This window comes from Thunnus thynnus, chromosome 18 (assembly GCF_963924715.1).
Source record: "Thunnus thynnus chromosome 18, fThuThy2.1, whole genome shotgun sequence".
Taxonomy (NCBI): Eukaryota; Metazoa; Chordata; class Actinopteri; order Scombriformes; family Scombridae; genus Thunnus; species Thunnus thynnus.
Genome location: NC_089534.1, coordinates 2,021,652 through 2,041,373, shown reverse-complemented (window position 1 = coordinate 2,041,373; position 19,722 = coordinate 2,021,652). Strand labels below are relative to the sequence as shown.

Below are 19,722 nucleotides of genomic sequence, written 5' to 3'. Positions count from 1 at the left end.
GCTGGATTGGATGGCGCCTCGCCCCCCATCAGCCTCTGTTAAGCTAACCTTGACTTCCTGTCAGCAGCTGTCTGCTGTGGAGGCAAAAATGATAGAAGAAGAAGAAGGAAGGAGGGAGAGATGGAGGATGCAGCAAAGACTGTAAACATTGTGATGGAAGTAAAGAAAACAGAGAGAGAGGATAAAGAGGAGGAGAAAGATAAGTAGTTCACTGTTGTTTCACATCCATCCAACTGTTGAACTGAAACCCTAACAGATGAATGAAACCTACAGAACAACAACCAGGTTTAATGAGACGACTAAACATCTATGACTCAGACAGGTGAGCTTGTGTGCAAACCAGCAGAGGTAGCAGGAAGGTGAAGGTTTATCTGTTGACCACCTGAACTATAACAATCATTAAAATTATTGTGATTGTAATTGTCTGTACAGTGGACGATGATGCACTCTCTTTTGTGCAAAACAAAAGATAAATTGCATCAAAAAATAACAAAATTATAGTTTTTTTTCCTCCCAAAGTGATCACATTTGAATGATTTCTTCCAATACAAACAAAACAATCTTCCCACTGCTGTTACATACAGGAACTATTCCAGATGTTTACTCAGACTCCTATAAAGCTAGCAGACTACAAAATAGAAAAATTCCATTATACTGAAGACAAAACTATCTGTGTATCCTCCTCTTGAACATTTTACAACTTGAGTTGTTTTAAATGTGCTTAATATATTAATTGTCTTACATTTGTTCAGGTCAGTCCTGATGATGCTCAGTGTTGTGACTACAGTGTGGTCAACAGTGTCACTTTGGGCAGTAACACAACAAAATGAAGAGTTTTGGCTTGTTTCCTCACACTTTAATTTCAATAAAACCATATTAAAAACACATAAAAATATTTTTATGATTGTGATTTTTTTTTTTTTAAAACTATCTGAGCTTCCTGCTGTGTCAGCTAAATGCTGTTCCTCCACCTTGCATAAACAACAAACCGATGAAGTTGGACAGCTGTTAGCTTTCCTGGGCTGGCTGCCCAAATACAATCAACATCTGGGAACTTCACACCACAGTTGGCAAAACAACATATTCAAGTGGAATTCTGCCCTTAATTTTTCCCTTTTGCAGGAGCAGACACGTGCACACACACACACACACACACACACACACACACACACACACACACACACACACATACACACACACAGTTCATGTGCACTCACATTCACACTTGTTAAAATGTAGTTTGGGATTTTTTTCCTCATGGTTTAAACAGACTGTCTTCCTGAACACAGTTGGAGAGCCATCTGAGAAGGAGAGCCCTATTAGCTCCCAGACATCACACTGTGGGGCTGACAACACATTTAAAGAGCCATTTGTGGTTACACACACACACACATACACACTCATCCTCACACACACACACACACACACACACACACATTAACACACATGAACTCAGACATGCACACGAAGGCAGTTGAGTAAAAATATCAGGCAGCTATTAAGAGGAAGTGAGAAGTAGCTGTTGCCTTCGGTGTGTTTGGGCGTTTTTCACAGCTTCTGTTGCTCTACTATTTTTCTACTGTGAGGGGGAAATTACACACACTACTGCACACACACACACACACACACACACACACACACACACACACACACACACACACACACACACACACACACACACATCTGAATATAGTTACTGCACATGCAACCGTGTTTAATTTCCACTATGTTTATTTATTCTGAATCTTACCGTGCAACTTTTAACTGAGAGAACTTTAGCCTGATTATGCACTAAAGTACTATTAATGTGTACTATCATGAAGTGCGAGCAGATGATGTCTTAGTCTTTGAGTGTGAGCAGGGGACGGCTGAGGCTAAAGGTGCAGATGAAGTGTGAGAAGGTGTTCAGCCTGTTGGTCCCAGCGGATGCAAAATGTAACGAAGGCCTCTCAGCTCCAAAGAAAGAAACAAAAGGGCTAGAAGATGAATTTTAATTTGTTCTGAGAAAGATGGAATACTTTGCCCGCCTTCACGACGGGTGACGCTATATCTGCGTGCTTCACTTTGCCTTTTCACTCTTTGTCTAACAGACACTGAGTCCTCGTGCACATGCGATGCTCTGAGCTTTATTGAAGTGCGACGACGTTGAAAGAGATTTTTGTCTCGTTCCTCTTTGTCAGAGTGGAATTGCAAAATTGCCACGACACTATGATTTAAGATCTAACCACACAAAGCCCTACGATCAAAGGAAATACTTTTCAAAAGAGGGTCAGACCAATACATGGTGAAAATACTGTATATGAATAGACTAATGTATGAGTTTGATGATACGCAGTGAGGATTACTGGCCTTTTTAAAAGGATAGTTCTGCATTCAGTGTGGTTTACTTCTGCAAAAATCTGTTTCTTGTTATTTCCATATTAGATGTCTCACCAGGGAAATCATTCCAGTTAAAGTGTGGGAGGACTGTACTCAGAAATGTCAATGAAATCTGTTCAAGCTGCCTCACAGCTTCAGTCAGATTCGACCTGTGTGGTTAGAATTAGTCATCAGAACAACAGCGCTGTGAGTCAGGGTTCAGAGGTCGGCAGCAAAGAAATGTTTCTACCTGTTTTTATAACATATAATATTGTAGAAAGAGTTGAATACAGTCGTTCACGCTGTGGTGCTTTCACTGTAAACAAACCTGTACACACAGTGTGTTTAGGTGAGAATCTTTAAGGCCTAATGGACATGTTTGAGTGTTTTGAACCCTGCACTGTAAAGAAAGGTTAATGAGAGCGTCTCAATCCTCAGGTTGGGAACCGCTGACTTTAAAAGTATTGATTTTGACTCAAAACAACAACATTCAATCCAAAGTTCACATATACGACATACGAACACAACATGGATCTGTGTGAACACTCATGTTGTTGTAGCAATCAGCTATCCCTACCTAAGTCTTGTCCCAGACACGCCCCACTCATGACCCAACCCTTTCATTCACCTTTTTCTGAAGTGATGACGTGGGTACGAGAGTAAAGATGGCGCGGCTTCTTTGTTTTTTTCGTCTAAAAGTCTGCGTTGCCTACAACCACGATGTTTCCTTCCAGAATTCACCAAGCTAATTGATCTCGGTGGTTATTGGACTCTTGGACTCTCAACCCTGAGGAGAATATTGTTAGGCACTGACCTAACTGGCACCCAACACTACCAGTCATACCGTTACATTGTGACCAGACGATCAAACGTACAGTGTGAGTGCCATTAATACATGTCTGCGCAGCTTAAGGGCCCAAACATTTAGACTTCCATTAATCTTCATTCTGTTCATCCATCACTGTCTCATCTCTCAGACTAACATTTTATCAATCCAGTATCAGTAGTGCCTTCTGAGATGAAAAGCTGCAAACGTCTCTCAGATGGAGTCAGTGTGTGTGTGAGACTGTGTATGGAGTAACCTTGCTGGTGACCTAAGCCTCTCTCTGGAGCTTAGTGTGAACTAATGACAACATCTTAGACTGTGTGTGTGTGAGATGTGACATCTCTGTCAGTCCGGGGATACGAGGGTTCAGTCCCACCATAAAGTGCGATGACAGCACAATCATAAGAGGACAGAAGTGAAGGATGTGCGTATAAAGACGTGTGTTGGTGTGTCTTACTTGAGCGTCTCTGCCAAGTAGAAGCTCTGTTGTACGTCGTCGTGGTTGGGAGATGAAGCGTAGACGTCTCTGACGCCGCTGTAGCCTCCTTCTACCTTACAGTGCTGCTCCAAGGCCTGGATGAGATACAGCGACACAGACAGACACCAGGAAGAGAAGAACGTCTTTATGTACTTAAGAGTGGATAATTTGCTAAATATGAAAACTAAAATTCTAAACACAACATTACAATTGGCAATTTTCTTTTTTCTTCTTTCAATACTTTACCTGAACAGCCTCCCAGCCCCACTCTCTGTATTTGGGGTCGTGGGTAAACCTCCACATGTACATGTAGGTCTCGATGACCTCGGGTCGGAGGATGAAGTATTTCTCGTTCTGGCGTGTAGCGATAGCCTCGACCCCTCCGTCAAAACGAAACGCTTCTGGACCCAACTTTAAAGCTGCAGCAGAGGAAAATAAAATAAGAAAACACTGCAGATATAAAACAGCATACGGCTTAATGATAACACCTGCTTACATGTAAGGAAAACAAGACATAATGTAATCTGTCTACAGGCTCTTTATCCTGATGAAGATAACCTTATAGTATGTGACGGGTTTCTTTTTCTTTTGGCTTGATTGTTTATTTTATTTATCCATATATTTATGTAGTATTTTTTATGTACAGTATATAAATGTAGTGTAATGTTACAAACATCAGATCACCATAAAAATGAATACACCACAAAAAATAATATGCTATTCAACCAACGGTGAGATTTCTCTAAAACTTAAAGTTTATCTAAAGTTAAAAATGGGAACCAACAACTTGACTTGAGGCTGGATTATAATTAGGAGAAAAATATCATAATTTGCCATAAAACATGGCAGAGGTGAATAATTGGAAACACATTTTGGTCCTCTGTCCAGCAGCTGCAGGGTCTCTAAAGTCTATTTAACTCAGACTAAAACTACTTTTCTGAAACAGTTATGATTGAAACTGAAAGTTTCATTCTTGACCTCAGAAACAGCAACTGTGGAAATAATCTCATCACAAGTTCCATTTCTGTAACGGACAGCTTAGAGTTGAGATTGATGAGTTAAAATTGAAAGTTTCAATCTAAACCTCTAAGAGAGAAGTCGTCTAAGAGAGAAGTCGGAAATGTGAACATCTTCAATTCAGTGACAACTGTGAAAACATCTGTAAACTTCAGAACAGAAACAAAACGAAATGATGGTGAGATTGAACTGACGGAACTGATTTAAATAAAATGAAACAGTCTAGTTGACTAAAACTGAAATAAGGAAAAATGAACCTAAAATGTGACCAAAACTTCCATCTTCATCATCAGAAGGTGTGTGTGTGTGTATTTACCGGTCCTGGAATAAGACTCATGACAGGTCCGGGCGATCTCTGCCGCCTGCTCCATCTGGTGGCCCGTCTTGTCGCTGGGCGCTCCATCAGCACCGAGAGCGATCATGCCGCCCGCGAAACAGGTCAGGTGACCCATCTTATGCTCCAGCAGCCCCCCCTTCCACTCAGCGATGTAAGTCAGCCCACCGCTCGACTTCCTCATCAGGTTGGTTTCTATCGCCTGACAGAGACAAAGAGTAACAGTGATAAAGGGTTTGAGGGGCGTGTGATGTCACTCCTACATGACTTCTCATCACCAGATAAAATCCTCCCTAATGCAACTTGTTTTTGACATGAACCCTTACTTTATTTTTATCTGCCTTGTTGGTTTTATTTTCTTTTGTAAAGCACTTTGTAACTTTGTTAAGAAAAGTGCTATATAAATAAAGTTTATTATATTATTATTATGAAGTATCCTGAAGAGATGCGACTGTACCTGCTCACCTACTGTGAAAGAATTCTAGTTGCATTAGTTAAATTAGTTTTCCTCTTAACCAAATTGCTGTTTCTAAAATGTAATTTTACTGTAATAACTCTCTGAATGTCTAAAAGATGTTCACGGACGAGTGAGTTCAATGGCACCTGGTTTGTGAGATCAAAGACCCTAAAAACATATATCACAAAATCTAAACATGGACATGTATTTCCAGTAACATTAAATCAACAGTTTGACAGTTTGAATCAATTACGCCTACTATATATGTGTATATATCTATATATGTATAGGTATATATATATATCCCTGAGGAGAATGAATGAAACCGGCAGTCATAAAAGATGTGTGTGGGTTGAAAAGAGTGAATATTTTCATCCAAAGTCTAGACTGCTTCCCTTCTGCTACTCTTTTTTTTTCTGATATACGGTACAAATGTCAGCAGGAAAGATATCTTAGTAAAAATGCTCCCAGAAAGCTTTGTGAAGTATTCCGGGTAACTCTGTCATGATGATGAGGAAAAATGAATTTTTACGTATTTTGCCTGGTCTGACCCTTTGTACGAAGCCAGCAGATAAAAGGACAACAGAGTTATTATTTCTTTGTGCTGCTGTGACTCAGACATACTGTTCACCTTGTTGCTGCTGTCTCTCCTCCTCAGCCTCTCAAGAATACCTTTAATCCAGAAGATCAGGAAGGATTATGGGTAAACTATCCCTGCGTGATTAATTCTGTATTTTAGTCATCTTGTATATATTTGCTCCCCAGACTAACGGCCAATCATCTTTCTTCAGCTCCATCGCTTGTCGCCACGACTTAAGTTGACAATTTGTTTAACACAGAAATGCTGTCTGTGTGTGTGTGTGGTGTCTATCTATTCACTTTAGGAGGGCTTTGGTTTCTGTAGATTCATCTGCTCCCCGTCTTCGTCTTCTTATACAACTGTGTGTTTATCTCTGCTCCCGTCTGCTCAGACTCACTATCTGGCTCCAAAGGATTATATTATCAAGAAAAACACTAAATATTGGAGCATTATAATGATCAAAGTGAAAGATACTTAATCACAAAATTGCCACTAGCGGAAAAAAAATCAACATTGGTCAAACAAAACTTAATTCTTACAATCTTATTTGCCCTAGAAAGTATTTATGGTAATAACATGGTCGTCATTTAAATTATTGCTTTCATGATCTCATCAGAAGCACTTCATAGATTCAAGGTTATTTGGACAACTGGATTCCTATAATACTCTAATACTCCCCCCCACCCAGGGAGAAATAAACACAACAGCAAGACTTCTCAACAATATCTAAAGCTGACCTCACATGTGCTGTCTATCGTTATCAAACAGCCATTTATTATGACTCAGAGGACGCATGCGGGATGCAAAACCCTGCAGAGAAAATCCATGCAGCTCACCATCTGTAAACAGCTTCTCCAAACCCTTTACTCCATCCATTCATTGACAACAGCCTCCAATTAGACGTCACTGGGCTTATATTCTACACTCCCAGTGTCCTTGTGGTTAACCATCATCATTTAGTGGTGAAAAGTTTGCACATACTGTTGCATCACTGCTGGTTGTGTTCTGCACTAAAACAAGTTACGACCCATAGAGCTCAGATTCAGTGTCATCAGTCTTTGAATGTACGCTCTCTGATTGGTTTATTTTCTCTCTTTCAGTTCACAAGATGCGTATTCAAATATGAACCATGTGGACGATTCATGATTATTTAAGACAGTTGAATAAGAATAATAAAGACCTGCTGTCATCATTACTATTGACTGTCAGCAGCAGATGCTTCAACTATGTAGAGCCTCCAGTTTAATGATCAGTTTGAGCACAGACGGAGCAGAAAGCTCCGCTAACTAACTGATCTGCTGTTGTTTGTGTTTCTAGCTAGCTAGCGTTAGCTGCCCAGCAGGTAGAGACAAACTGTTCAGTCGACTCGCAGAGCTTCAACTCTCCTAACTAGAGATGATCCCTCGTCAACTAACACAAACTGCACAGATCAGTGTGCCGAGTCATTTTCAGTCTGTCGTTCTCGTAGATGTGACTGTTAACTGTTCACTACGAGAAAACCAGAGACAGCAGAACACCTGAAGTGAACATATGTGACATTTGAGGCGATGTGCATCATGAATAACTGTCGTCTCCTCACGATGACACTAGAGTGAGCGAGGACGTCCCGTTTGATGAATTAAATTCCTCCGTCCTCGCTGGGAGGATCTGAGACGTCAGTGAGGGAAGCGAGGAGACGCGTTAGCATAATGAAAGGCACCCATGTAGTGCAACGACTCACGTCACAGTTTACGGGACTGTCGAGACTCAAAAAGGCTAATGTAGCAACTAGCATCTAGTTTTACTTTTTGACTAAAGATAACCATTTTGTGCATATCGTAATAACTCAAATTTTACAATTTGGACATTAAACACATTGTGCAAAAATAGAAAATCTGAATTAATTAAATGAATTCAAGATATTGTCCAGTCCTACTGCTAATGATATAAATCATGTGCTATTACAGAAGTTCAGACTTTAAATGTATGAAACGGAGTATCAGCTATTAAAAGAATTAATTATCAGACCTGACCTGTTCTCTAAACAGAAAATCTGCAATAAACAAGACAAATGAGACAAACTCAATGATGCAGAAGCTGATGAGGTGAGGGTTATAAAAGATATGTGTAATATGACTAAAACAGAGATTGTATGCAAACTCTATATAAATTTTGACAAGTCAAAGTCACCTAAACCCTCACAGCTGTGCTTTCTGGTGTCTGAATGTATTTTTCTTTTGTCAGCAGCGTATGAGAGTGTGTGTGTCATACCTGCAGGGCATCATAGTACATCTTCTTGCCTTCCTCATCTGTCTTGTCAGACATCAGCCAGGCCTTGAGCAGGTACTCATAGAAACTGTCACCTAGGCCACCCACAGACACGTGATCTGCAACACAAAGATAAAGATTAACACACACACACACAAACAGGCCTCCTACACGTCTGCTGGTTTAGATTACAACTGCCATCACTTTTGGACCTTCCATAGATCATCCTCACATGACACCGGGCTGGATGAATGTGTGTAATACAGAGAGAACACACCTGCAGTCTATGATATAGTGTATTATAGTATGTATGTGTGTGTGAGAGAGAAAGGGGGGATGGGGGGGTTGTTATTGTAGATAAGCTTCCTGGCAGCTGAGCTGTATTTTTGTGTTTGCCCTGCTGATTGTCAGTGAAGGCTCATCCATATTACCTTGCGAGGATGCGGACCAATCAGCGTCCTTTGAGGCAAGGTAAGACGGTGACAGACAGATCTAATCACCTGCCAAGTGTTTTTTGAAAGCACCGGCCCTTTTCCAAACAGGTTCCAAGGACGATTTCTCAGATGTTTCTGTGTAAGAAACCATCTGGAGCGTCAGGTTATCATCCATATGCATGTGTCATTAACAGAGTCCAGGCGTGTTTGTGGAGCGCAGAGATTAAATGTAGGACTGGAGATACAGCTGAAATATTTATCACGATTAAAATGTTTCATTTCAGTCGACGTTGATAATTATTGATAATTTTTAATGACCTATTTTTAATAAAGACCAGGAGAAAAAAAGTTTAATTTAACCACTTTATTTATGAAATGATGGGCTGTTTGCGTGTCACTCGTAACACACTCCATTATCAAGGGATGTGATAGGCTGTTAATGAGCCAGGGAGGGAACTTTGCGTATTTATTATGTGCTTTCAAGTGAAACTATCAAACACTCTATCGAACAATTTTCTTATTGCTATTGATGAAGTGTCTATCTCCGGTATCACAGAGGCCTAATTAAATGTCAGCTGTGAAAAGAAAGCAGGCTGGTGGTCTGATAAGAGTACCCGACCCTCTACAAGTTCGATATTAAATCAGGAACAAGCGTTACAGACAATCAAGAGAGATGACAGACGCTATAAATAGAGCGCCAAACAACACTCCAACTGTCTGATTATAAAAATCATTCAAAGCTATCAAATTTTAATGTGCAAATTTATCCATACTATAATTAGAAACAGAGCGTTGGTGGAAACGATGACTCAACATTTTTATCGACACATGGTGACATAACAGCTGTTTGGATTGAACAGACCTGCGAATGGTCAGTCAGACAGACTATATGAAGGAGGCTGGTTATGCATTTCTAGGAGACTGTGGTGGAGATATTTTCCAGACAACATTAGGCTGTAAACATCCATAGGCCATAATTTATTCAACTAATGCATTCCCATCACTATTGCATAATTTCTTTCTAGATGAAAACCCCTCTCTGACTAAGACAAGAATAAAAGCTTTTTTCTTTTTTGTGAGGATTTTTTTTTCTGTCTCATTTCTTTGCTGTTGAAACTTGCTGTTTTTATTCCGCATTCCTAAGTGAATATGTCAATTTGCATAAAATACTTGAAAACATGAAAACACTCTTACTGTCTCTGGTTAAAAGTGTCGGCTAAATGCCAACAATTATAACTGTGGATTTGCTTTCAGTAGATTTATTCAATATTTCAAAGCATAATGATAGTAAGTAGACGAGAGGTGCAGGTTCATATTTAACCATCGCAGATACTAACATCCAAACTGGGTATCAAAAATGACACCAGACAGGACTAATTTATTCAGAAGCATATCAGTGGATGTAAAAAAAACTAAATAATTAAACTGGATTAAAAGATTTCTAATTTAATGCCACACCTTTCACCTGAATTATGCTCTGATTTTATGTAGAACAGCGAATGGCCTGAACAAACATGATATATTTACAAGGAAATGCTCCCAAGCTGGAAGTGAGAGCACATCCTCACTACTTTAGTAACACTACTTTCCCCTTTCCACCTCTGCATGTGTCCTTTACTGTTGATTCAAACAGTCTCCAAACAATAAATTATGAAGAACATGATGATTCTGTGTTGTTTTCTGTATGCAAAACATAATAAAGTCAGTTTTTAATAGACTATTGGTCTAATTTGTCTAATCTTCGCACCTCTTGGTGGGTGGTTATAATGAAAACACAGCAGGCTAAAGAATCATTTTCCTAATGTTCCTGAATCCTGTGTTTTAGTTCCTGGCTCCTGAAGACTCTGGATTTGGCTAAACCATTGGACTTTCTTGGCAGATGGTGAGGAACATTACTCCAATGGGATGCTTCTGTTTCTCTGTTTCTGTTGGACATGCAGGTTGACAATAACTTTCCAATACAAAGGAATAGTTAGATATTTTCTTGCTGAGAGTTTGGGCCTTTTCAAACCTATAGTTTGGTTCAGATCAGTGGATGAGTTGGTAAACCTGGTGCTTTTTCCCCTTAGTTTGGTTTCTTTTCACACTTTTCCTACCTATCAAATATCAAAAATGCTATGTACTTTGTTACACCAGTCCAGGTCAGACGTCAATTCATTCCCCAGCTAGCTGCTAGCAACGATGATTGACGATGACAGCAATGACTTGGCTCACCCACAACGCCATTATATAAAGCACACCTGCCTATGGGAGCCGTTAAGTTCAAACTTGCAGAGTACGCCTAGTCGATGTTGATGTTGGGTCACGTTGTAACCACAAACAAACCTCTCCAGCATTTGTTTGGGACTGGGCTGAGAACACTTCCTCAAAGGGTCTTGCTGTGGTTGTTTTGGTCCAAACCAGAGAACGATTGCTATGTTCAGGTCTGTTGAATTGCACCGAGGGGGAAAACGAACCAGAGCTCAGAACAGTGCAGGTTTAAAAAAACGCCCCTAAATGAGAATATTGATACCACTCTCATAGCATCTGTTAGCTTAGCTTAGCATAAAGACTGGGAACAATACCTTTAAAGCTTACTAATTGAGATGTTATATCTTGTTTGTTTAATCCGTACAAAAAATATTTCATAAGGGTTTGTGAGTTTGTTCTGAAGTCTAGTTTCTGCCCTCTTGCGGTCAAAAATGGCTGAAAGTGGTTTTAAGAATGGGTTTGATAAACTGATTTGATATCCACTCCTACTCCTGCCACTTGTCAGTGTCACTTCCATTATATCTCAGCTGATAGTTTTCTCTAACACATGTGGAAAATGTGCTCAATGTGCTTTTCAGAGGAATAATGACAATGATTTTTACTACTGATTAATCTGCTGATTATTTTCTCAGTTATTGATTAATTGTTGGATCAATAAAATGTAAGAAAACAATAAGCTGAATAATTAAAAAATAATAAAAAATAATAGTTGAAGTTGACATATTCAATGCTTGTTTTGTCTTACCAACAGTCTAAAATAGGGATGAGAGGATATAAGATTTTATCTTATATTGGGATAAAAACACTCAAGATAATTAAAACGTGATGAATTTCCATTATTGGGATAATCATGAATATCCTCCTTAATTGCAATTATTTTGGGCAGGATAACCTTGACATGAAACTTTTATATCGTCCCATGCCTGGTCCAAAACCAAAATAGATTTAATTCACTATCATAGAAGACTATGAAATCCATAAAATATTCACATTTGTGAAGCTGGGACCAGCGAAGTTCTGGCATTTTTGCTTAAAAATGACTAATTTATCAAAATAGTTGCTGATTAAGTTTGTTCTGAACGATTACTTGATTTATCAATGCTCTAACTTACCATAGAAGGTTTCAGTTTTGGATCAGAGTTAAGAAAAAGAAGTTATTGGATCTGACATTTAAGTATGAAGTATGACGTATTGTGATAGAAAATGATTTATGTACAATAATTGGGGGCAAGCTCATGGATACATTTAGAAAACAATGAACACATTTAAAATTCTGAATCTGAGCCAGAACCAATGTGGTGATTTCAATAAGAGGATGATATGTGCACACTTCCTGCTTTTAGTCAGTACAAATTACAGGTGTCGAATAGTTTTCTTTGAAAGATCAGCAGTAAGTGCACTGCAATAATCTAGACAAGTTGTAATTTGCATGCATTAGTATTTCAGCGTCATCTTGGGAAAGAAAAGCTCTAACCTTGGTGACATTCTTCAAGTGATAAATGCAAATTTTATTAATGTTTCTGATATCAGCCTCAAAGTCCACGTTGCCATTTAAGGTTTTTATTCTGTGATTTTCAGTTGAATGACCTCGTGTTTAGGTGTGAAATTACCTAGTCGCTGTTTCATTTTTATTCAAGAGATTTATTTGTCACATAATATAATGTTGCATAATTATACATGAAATTGCAACAACCCCCAGAAGCAGAGTGAGGAGCTCAACCTCTGGTCCCTGAGCTTGGTGACCAGTCTGAGGGGAACTATAGTACTGAACACCAAACTGTAATCAATCAACAGCAGGCACGCAATGTACATTGAAAATATATGTGAACGCTGGAGACAGCTGGTCAGCACCCGCCCAGGCATGCCATCTGAGCCGGCTGTTGTAGGCAGCGGTGTGTGCTTTTAGAGCCTCGCGGATTGTTTTATCGACCCACGGTTTTTGGTTAGAAAAGAACTTAACAGTCAGCAGGAATAATATTGCCTATCAGCTTGGATATAAAGCATGTCACCGCTCCCATCACGTTGATGTTATTAGAGCTCATCTGGAACAGTGATTGGGCAGACCAGCATCTGACCTCCCTCAATACCAGGGCTTCCTGCCTTAGCCTTTGTTTATATTTCGGTATGAGGAAGAGGGCAGTGTAGTCAGCCTTACCAAAAGCCGGGAGAGAGGTGGCTTTGTAATTGTTCTTGAACAGGGTGTAACAGTGATCTGATGTGTTTTCACCCCTGGTTGCACATGTGATGTGTTGAAAAAAGTTCAGCATAACCTGTTAGAGGTTTGCCTTATTAAAGTCACCAGCCACGATGAGGGCTGCGTCTGGGTGTTTGTTTATATCATGTAACGTGGTCAGAGCACTGTCCCTATCCACCTGTGGTAGAATATAAATGGCAATGGTGATGACCGTAGACTGAGAACTCCTGGGGTAGACAGAAAGGTTGACATTCCTTGGATCACACCAGTTCTGGTTGGTCATGAAACATACACTGCCACCTTTAGGTTTACTGGATTCCTCTGTCCTGTGCATGCAAAACATGGAAAATGTTTGGGCTGGTTGAATGGCATGATCCATCACCGCAGGAGAGAGCCATGTCTCTGTGAAACACAGGATGTTGCAGTCCCGCATGTCCCAGTGGAAGCAGACCTGGGCCCTGATGTCGTCCAGCTTGTAATCCATAGATTGAACATTTGCAATCAGGATACCTGGCAGGGATGGACGGTGTGCTCCAGCTCACAGTATGTTTTGGACCCCGGTGTGTTTACCTCTGTGTTTCTTCTTCCCGCTTCTCCATGGAGGCTCGTTTCCATCGTTAGGATCTGTGTCCTGGAGGATCTCTTTCGGCCAAGTGGAGCTATCATGTATAACTTCAGAAAAAAGGTATGTAGGTCTAGTTGCAAAGTTGAGAAGTGTGCTGAGGTTGTAGCTTATTAGTTCAGACGACAGGGAGGTGAAAGAACACAAAAGTAACGAATAAAAAGCACAGTCTAAGCGGAGCAGTGATGACAGGGCCATCTTGAAGATCATTCTGCTGTAGTCTTGCATCTGTATCTGAACTACAACTTATAAGCGCATGAACAGGGCAGAAAGCATTTGGCCAGATTGATGTCTGCAATAATATTATGTAATATTATGTGTACAAATGATTGTTCCATGCAGAGGCGTAAACTACCAAGGAAATGACAAACGCAAGGGTTGAGCCTCCCCAAAAGATGTTTACTCTCCTCATCAGGGAAGAACCAAGGAGCCAGAGAAGACCAACCCATTTTAATAAGGAAGGAAGTTAATAAGGATGGTCCATTGTATTAAATGCAGCTTTTAGGGAATAACACAAAAAATACTGACAATTTAAATCTGCTATAATCTGAGACTGACTCAGCAACTGGAATGTCTTGCTGAAAAGGATGAAAGGGTGCAGGACTAATCTTGTGTTGAAATGTGCACAAAATAATGAGAAGGGGCTGTAACCTTCTGATTGTGTTTCTTCATGAGTATCAGTTGGCTGTGCAAGGACGAGTGAATGCACAGAGTTAATGTCTGTGCTGATTTGGATTGGGATACAATCATGTCATCCAGGACACATCTGACAAATTATGTGTTTACAGTAAGGTCCAAAAGTCTGAGAGCACATTCCCATGAATGGGAGCCTGTTAGTTACTAATTACAATATCCAGTGAGTTACTCATGAATGATCTATGTGTGTCTAGTAGTCTAGATTTAACAGTGCTTGACAAAAACAGTTACCTTGATAAATTACCCATCTGGCATTTACCAATAACCAACAAAAATGGGACGCAGGAGATAAAAGCTCGCTGGCCCAGCGTCTGAGAACAGACATCCTGAGTTCAAGGACAGTTTTCCCACCAGGTATTGCTATTTTACTCAAGTGCTCTACAAGGAGGGAATGCATGATAAAGGCAAGAGTAGTATTGAAGAGGACTTACGTTGGCCCCACTGACCACTGTTGGGGTTCAGGTAGTTAGGGTAGAGCCCCTGGGGTTTGTCCAGGCGATTTAGTACTTTCCGGATGTTCATTACCTATTAATAAAAGAAACAGAGCAAAAAAGGTAAATCTCACTCAAAATAGTACAAACTACACATGTAAAGTGAACTGAAAATATGTAAAAATGCCTTTAAACACATAAACTGATAAAAATGTGATAATTGAAATCTGAATGGGAAAATTGGGTAAAGAGTCTGTTTTGCATTGCAGTTTTCACTTATTTTTGCTTTCATTAATAAATTCCTTGATATTGCAGATACCTCAAGAGTGCAAGTGGAAACCATTAAGTGATTCAGTTGCTGTTACCTTCTGAGCAAAGTCGGGATTTCCAGAGAGTTTGCTGAGGTGCATGAACTCCAGATGCAAGGTGCCGTACTCTGCCAGGATGCTGCTGCCACCTGACGCCCACGGCCAGTTTCTACCAATACCACTGGACAAAGACAAAACAACAAGGACACAAAAGATTCTGTTAATAAAACAGAATAACAAAAACATACTGAACTGGTGTGTAAAAAGGGAATAACATTTTAACTTGTGTACTTTTACATTAATTCTTAATAATATCAACTAGTGATTTGTGAGTATTAACACAAGAAACATTACGAATCATCTCAGAAAACCCATTCATCAGCACATAGCAACCTGCTTGTCTTGATACTAAACTGACAGCTAAAAAGAGGTGATAAATCATCAGAAAGTCTGCTTTGAATTTTGAAGATTACTTAAATGTCATCTTTTACTTAAGTGACATTTACACGAAAGCTCTGACCTCGGGAGATTAATGACACCGAATCATAAACTAAAATTTCTCTTCACACTCCATCTGTCCTATTTATGGATGTGTTCATTTTTGGTTGACTTTGGCAGCACATCCCATCCTTGCTGGTGTCTATCTGTCAGTCAGTCAGAACTTGCTGGATCCTGCCTTCCCTCCCCTGATGCTGCTTGAAAATGAAGTCGCACTGACAGTCAGACCATATGTGAGAGTTACCAACACTGGCATGCTTGACAAGGACAGAGGACCAAGCAACAGGCTGAGTTTAAGTGTGTGTTGGATCATTAGAGCCACTGACAGATGACTTCCAGGCCAAGGACGGATGACTCTGATGGCAGTGCATCAAGTAACTACTCATGAATATATATTATACAACTCACTGCCCTGTAAAACACACACACCAGGATGTCTACACTATGACAAGTACATGTGGACACATGGACATGAAGCAGACACATAGAGAGTAGAAGCAGAGGAGGGAGATGGGGTGCTGAGGACATAAAAATGAGAAAGAGGAGAAGGGGAAGGAGTGTGATTGGTAGAAGTGCCACACACACACACACACATCTTGTCAAAGTGGTGGGTGAACACACTAATTATCCCCCCCTTCAACTCTTCGTGCTGCACAAGCCATAATTTGTTTCCCATTACACCAAGGATTTAATCAAGTCAACCAAACACAAGGAGGGCCACCACAGCATCAGGCTGGGAGCAGAGAGACACAGATCATAATCAGAAACATAACTGACGGGGAAAAAACTCCTTAAATCCCATCAATGTAGACCCTGATTAAGTTGGGAGCTGTGTGTCTGTTCGCTAATGCAGACATTAAAAAAAGGATATTAAAGTCTATGATTACATGCACAAAGTTTAATGGGGTATAGTCATGAGGTGGACATGATGTATTAAATCCAAAAGATACTATATTTAAGTGTTCCAGCTATTTTCAGAAGAACTTGACATTATTCTTTTATCTCCGCAAAACTCTCACTGCTCCTCCACCTCCCGCCTCTCAGTCAACTTGATCTGTCTATCCATCTTTTTCAATCCTTTTATGAGCCCTGTGATGAATCACAAATCCCTTTCTGGGGTTAGGGTGGGGCAGGGGAGGCAAACACACACCTTTCCAACGCACCCTTGTCCACCCCAATCCCTGCCAAAGCCCCGCTGTGAGAAAAACTAAATCCCTGTTAAGGAGAACAAAACAAAAGACAGCAGAGAGAAGCTGCTGCGTAAACCAAACAGACACAAACCAATGAAGTGCAGATAAAAAGTATAAAGCTGGAGACAGATAGATGAGGCTGTTTTTGGGATATAATTAATCTGGCCAGGGTGTCTGCAAGTTTCAGAAAGACAAATTTAAGACTATTTGAGATCTGCAATGCTGCCCGGAACCTAATTAAAAATAGTAATGTTTAAAAAAAACCACAGTTGTCAAAGGAAGTCTGCTTGTTTGAACTTAACTATCAAAGTTATTTAACTACATGGGCATAACAAGGCAGTGGGAATTTACTTACAGCAAGACTATGTAACTTTTGAAAAAGAGAGATGACACTTTCTTACAAGAGAGCGAGGTATGACCAAGCAGCAACCTCCGGGGCTGAAAAATGAAGCCAAAAACTGCAGTTCCTTGAACGACCACTTGAGGCTCTAAAAGTGAGTCAATCCCCATAGACCTCCATGTTAAAATGTCCAACTTTACAGCAGAAATAAACATGTTTACAGCCTGGTACAAACAACGGTTTTGGTCTCTGTAGCTAATTTCTCCTTTCATGACAACTGTACGGGGTGAATTTTCTCACCCATTTAAATTTTATTAAGCCGTAAAGTTCTGCATAACGAAGGACATGGCTGCTTTGAGTGACAGGTCCGCCAGCCGCTAGGTGGCTTGTTTCAGCCATTCGGCCCCGCCTCTTTGCCCATTTTTGATTGGCCGGGAGTTAGGCAGCGTCACGCACTGCCAAGATGGCGACGGCCAGAGCGGCTCGCTTTGAGCTTCAAAACCGCTCTTCAGAAACCAACGGGTGACGTCACGGTGACTACGTCCATATTTTTATACAGTCTATAGGTATGACCAGTAGCTCAGGGTGGCTAATGTTAGCCAGTGCTAGCAAATGTTCAAGTCCTCCACTTAAAAATATGTTTGTGCAGAGTTTGTTTTCACATTCATCTGCTTATTAAAAATCGGATTTTAAGGGGCGGGCTTACGAGCAGGATTTGTGACATTACAACTAGTTTTGAAGCCAATCCTGGTCCAGGTGTGATGTGGAAACTTGAAGCCTCCAGTGCACAAACACTGAGGATGGACTTTACAGTGAAGGAGTCCAACAGTTATTTTATATGTCTTAATACATATCTAGAGGGGATCATTAAATAGATATTTTACTGAACTGAACTTAACTGAGTCAGTTCGCTAACTGACTCCTCTCCACTTGTGTTACGCTTTGTAGGATTTACTTCTGGAAAACTCACATCAGCCTGCTTTATGGGACCTGAAGTCCTGAAGCAAAGCAGATTACATACATATTAGTAATAAAGCTGTAACTTTAAATTTCAAACTATATTTCCAACATGGGGAAAAGTATTTGATCTGTATTCATGTGTTCAAACTCAAAGTTTACAGTCCATAAGTGCAACAGCTTGTCTGAAATGATTTACGCTGTAATCCAGTTCTTGAAATGTACAGTCACTCTGACCTTTTGTCTCCCCATTCAATAAACTAGACTAGTGTTCTGTTAAATGGAAGAAACTAGCCAGCCATGAATGGATAATCATCAAACCAAAGCGTCTGAGATGCAACGAATTAACTGTAAGTATTATTTTGGCAAAATAATGGATAGAGATATGTCTGTTTACAGGAGAAGCAACAGAAGCACCACAAATGAGCAGAATGTTAATTTATTTTAGGATTAGATTATGTTGGTTGTGTACAAATTAATTTGACATCTGTCGTTTTAGCAAATAAGAGTAACAACCCCAGATGAGAACAGAGAGAAACAGGTGAGGAAACCAAACAGACAGAAACATCCTTCGTGTCTGAGAGCTGTGGTGTGTTTCACATAAAATTCATCTATCAGTCTGACCTCTCATTGTGGCTGCCTGCAATAGCAGCTTACAGTGAGTGAACTGTGATTGAAATGATACATTAAAGGCTGGCGAATCCAGTGAAAACACAGAGTTAGAGAGCTGCTGCGTCTCTATTTTCAACTAAATGAACCTGTTTCAATATCAGCTCTACTGAGGGGACGTTCATGGTTGGTTTCTGATGGAAACTCATTGTTGTTCCAGTCACTTTCCGTACGGGGGATTGAAAACTGGCATTCATCCACTGGCATACAGCACAATACAACTGTATTAGTCCATCTGATGGGAATCCGCTGTTGTGTTTGCCTACTGATGCACATGTCCTGGTGGCAGTTTTTCAGAGGCCTGCTACAAACTCACATGCTCTACATTCCTTTTCTCACGTGGGACGTAATGAGACTTATTACAAGGTCAAAACTATAATAAATGACCTCTGTATGAGTACAGTACAGTATCGTATAAGAGCTCAGGGTTTTAATGAATATCCTTAAAGCAGCCTAATAGGGCTTTATAATCCAAATTTGTAGAAATTCTGCAGCCATTGTAGTAATGAATACAGTAAAAGCTTGTCTATACAGGTGACAGTTCAGCTCGTCCTATTAGCAGTGTACTTTTAAAGCTTTTTAAGTCTGTTTTCTTTTGTTTTATGTGCATAACAACAGTGATTTTATGTTGGAATCTGAGTGCTGCTGCTCAGTTAATGTGCTGCTTTCACTACGCAGGCTGTGTGTAAGACAGTAATGGATTTATCCTATTGACTGTTTTTGTGATCTCAGTTGGCTTAATTTTCACAATAGTCAGGGGTGTTAAGATTCACATTAAAAGCTGGATGAATAAAAAGTCTCAGTTAGTTGAATTCAAGGAGGCACAGTGGTGTCTC

At 40.1% G+C, this 19,722-nt stretch overlaps 1 protein-coding gene across 1 annotated transcript in view; it reads right to left on the bottom strand.

Annotated features, from left to right (window-relative positions):
• Positions 1–19,722, bottom strand: part of man1a1 (mannosidase, alpha, class 1A, member 1) — a 143,206-nt gene that overhangs the window by 9,185 nt on the left and 114,299 nt on the right. The window contains exons 6-11 of the mRNA XM_067573235.1: positions 15,290–15,413; positions 14,925–15,018; positions 8,301–8,416; positions 4,996–5,215; positions 3,909–4,081; positions 3,642–3,757 (exon numbers count right to left, since the gene is read on the bottom strand). Coding sequence (XP_067429336.1) covers positions 3,642–3,757; positions 3,909–4,081; positions 4,996–5,215; positions 8,301–8,416; positions 14,925–15,018; positions 15,290–15,413 — 843 coding nt within the window. The remainder of the gene's footprint in view (positions 1–3,641; positions 3,758–3,908; positions 4,082–4,995; positions 5,216–8,300; positions 8,417–14,924; positions 15,019–15,289; positions 15,414–19,722) is intronic.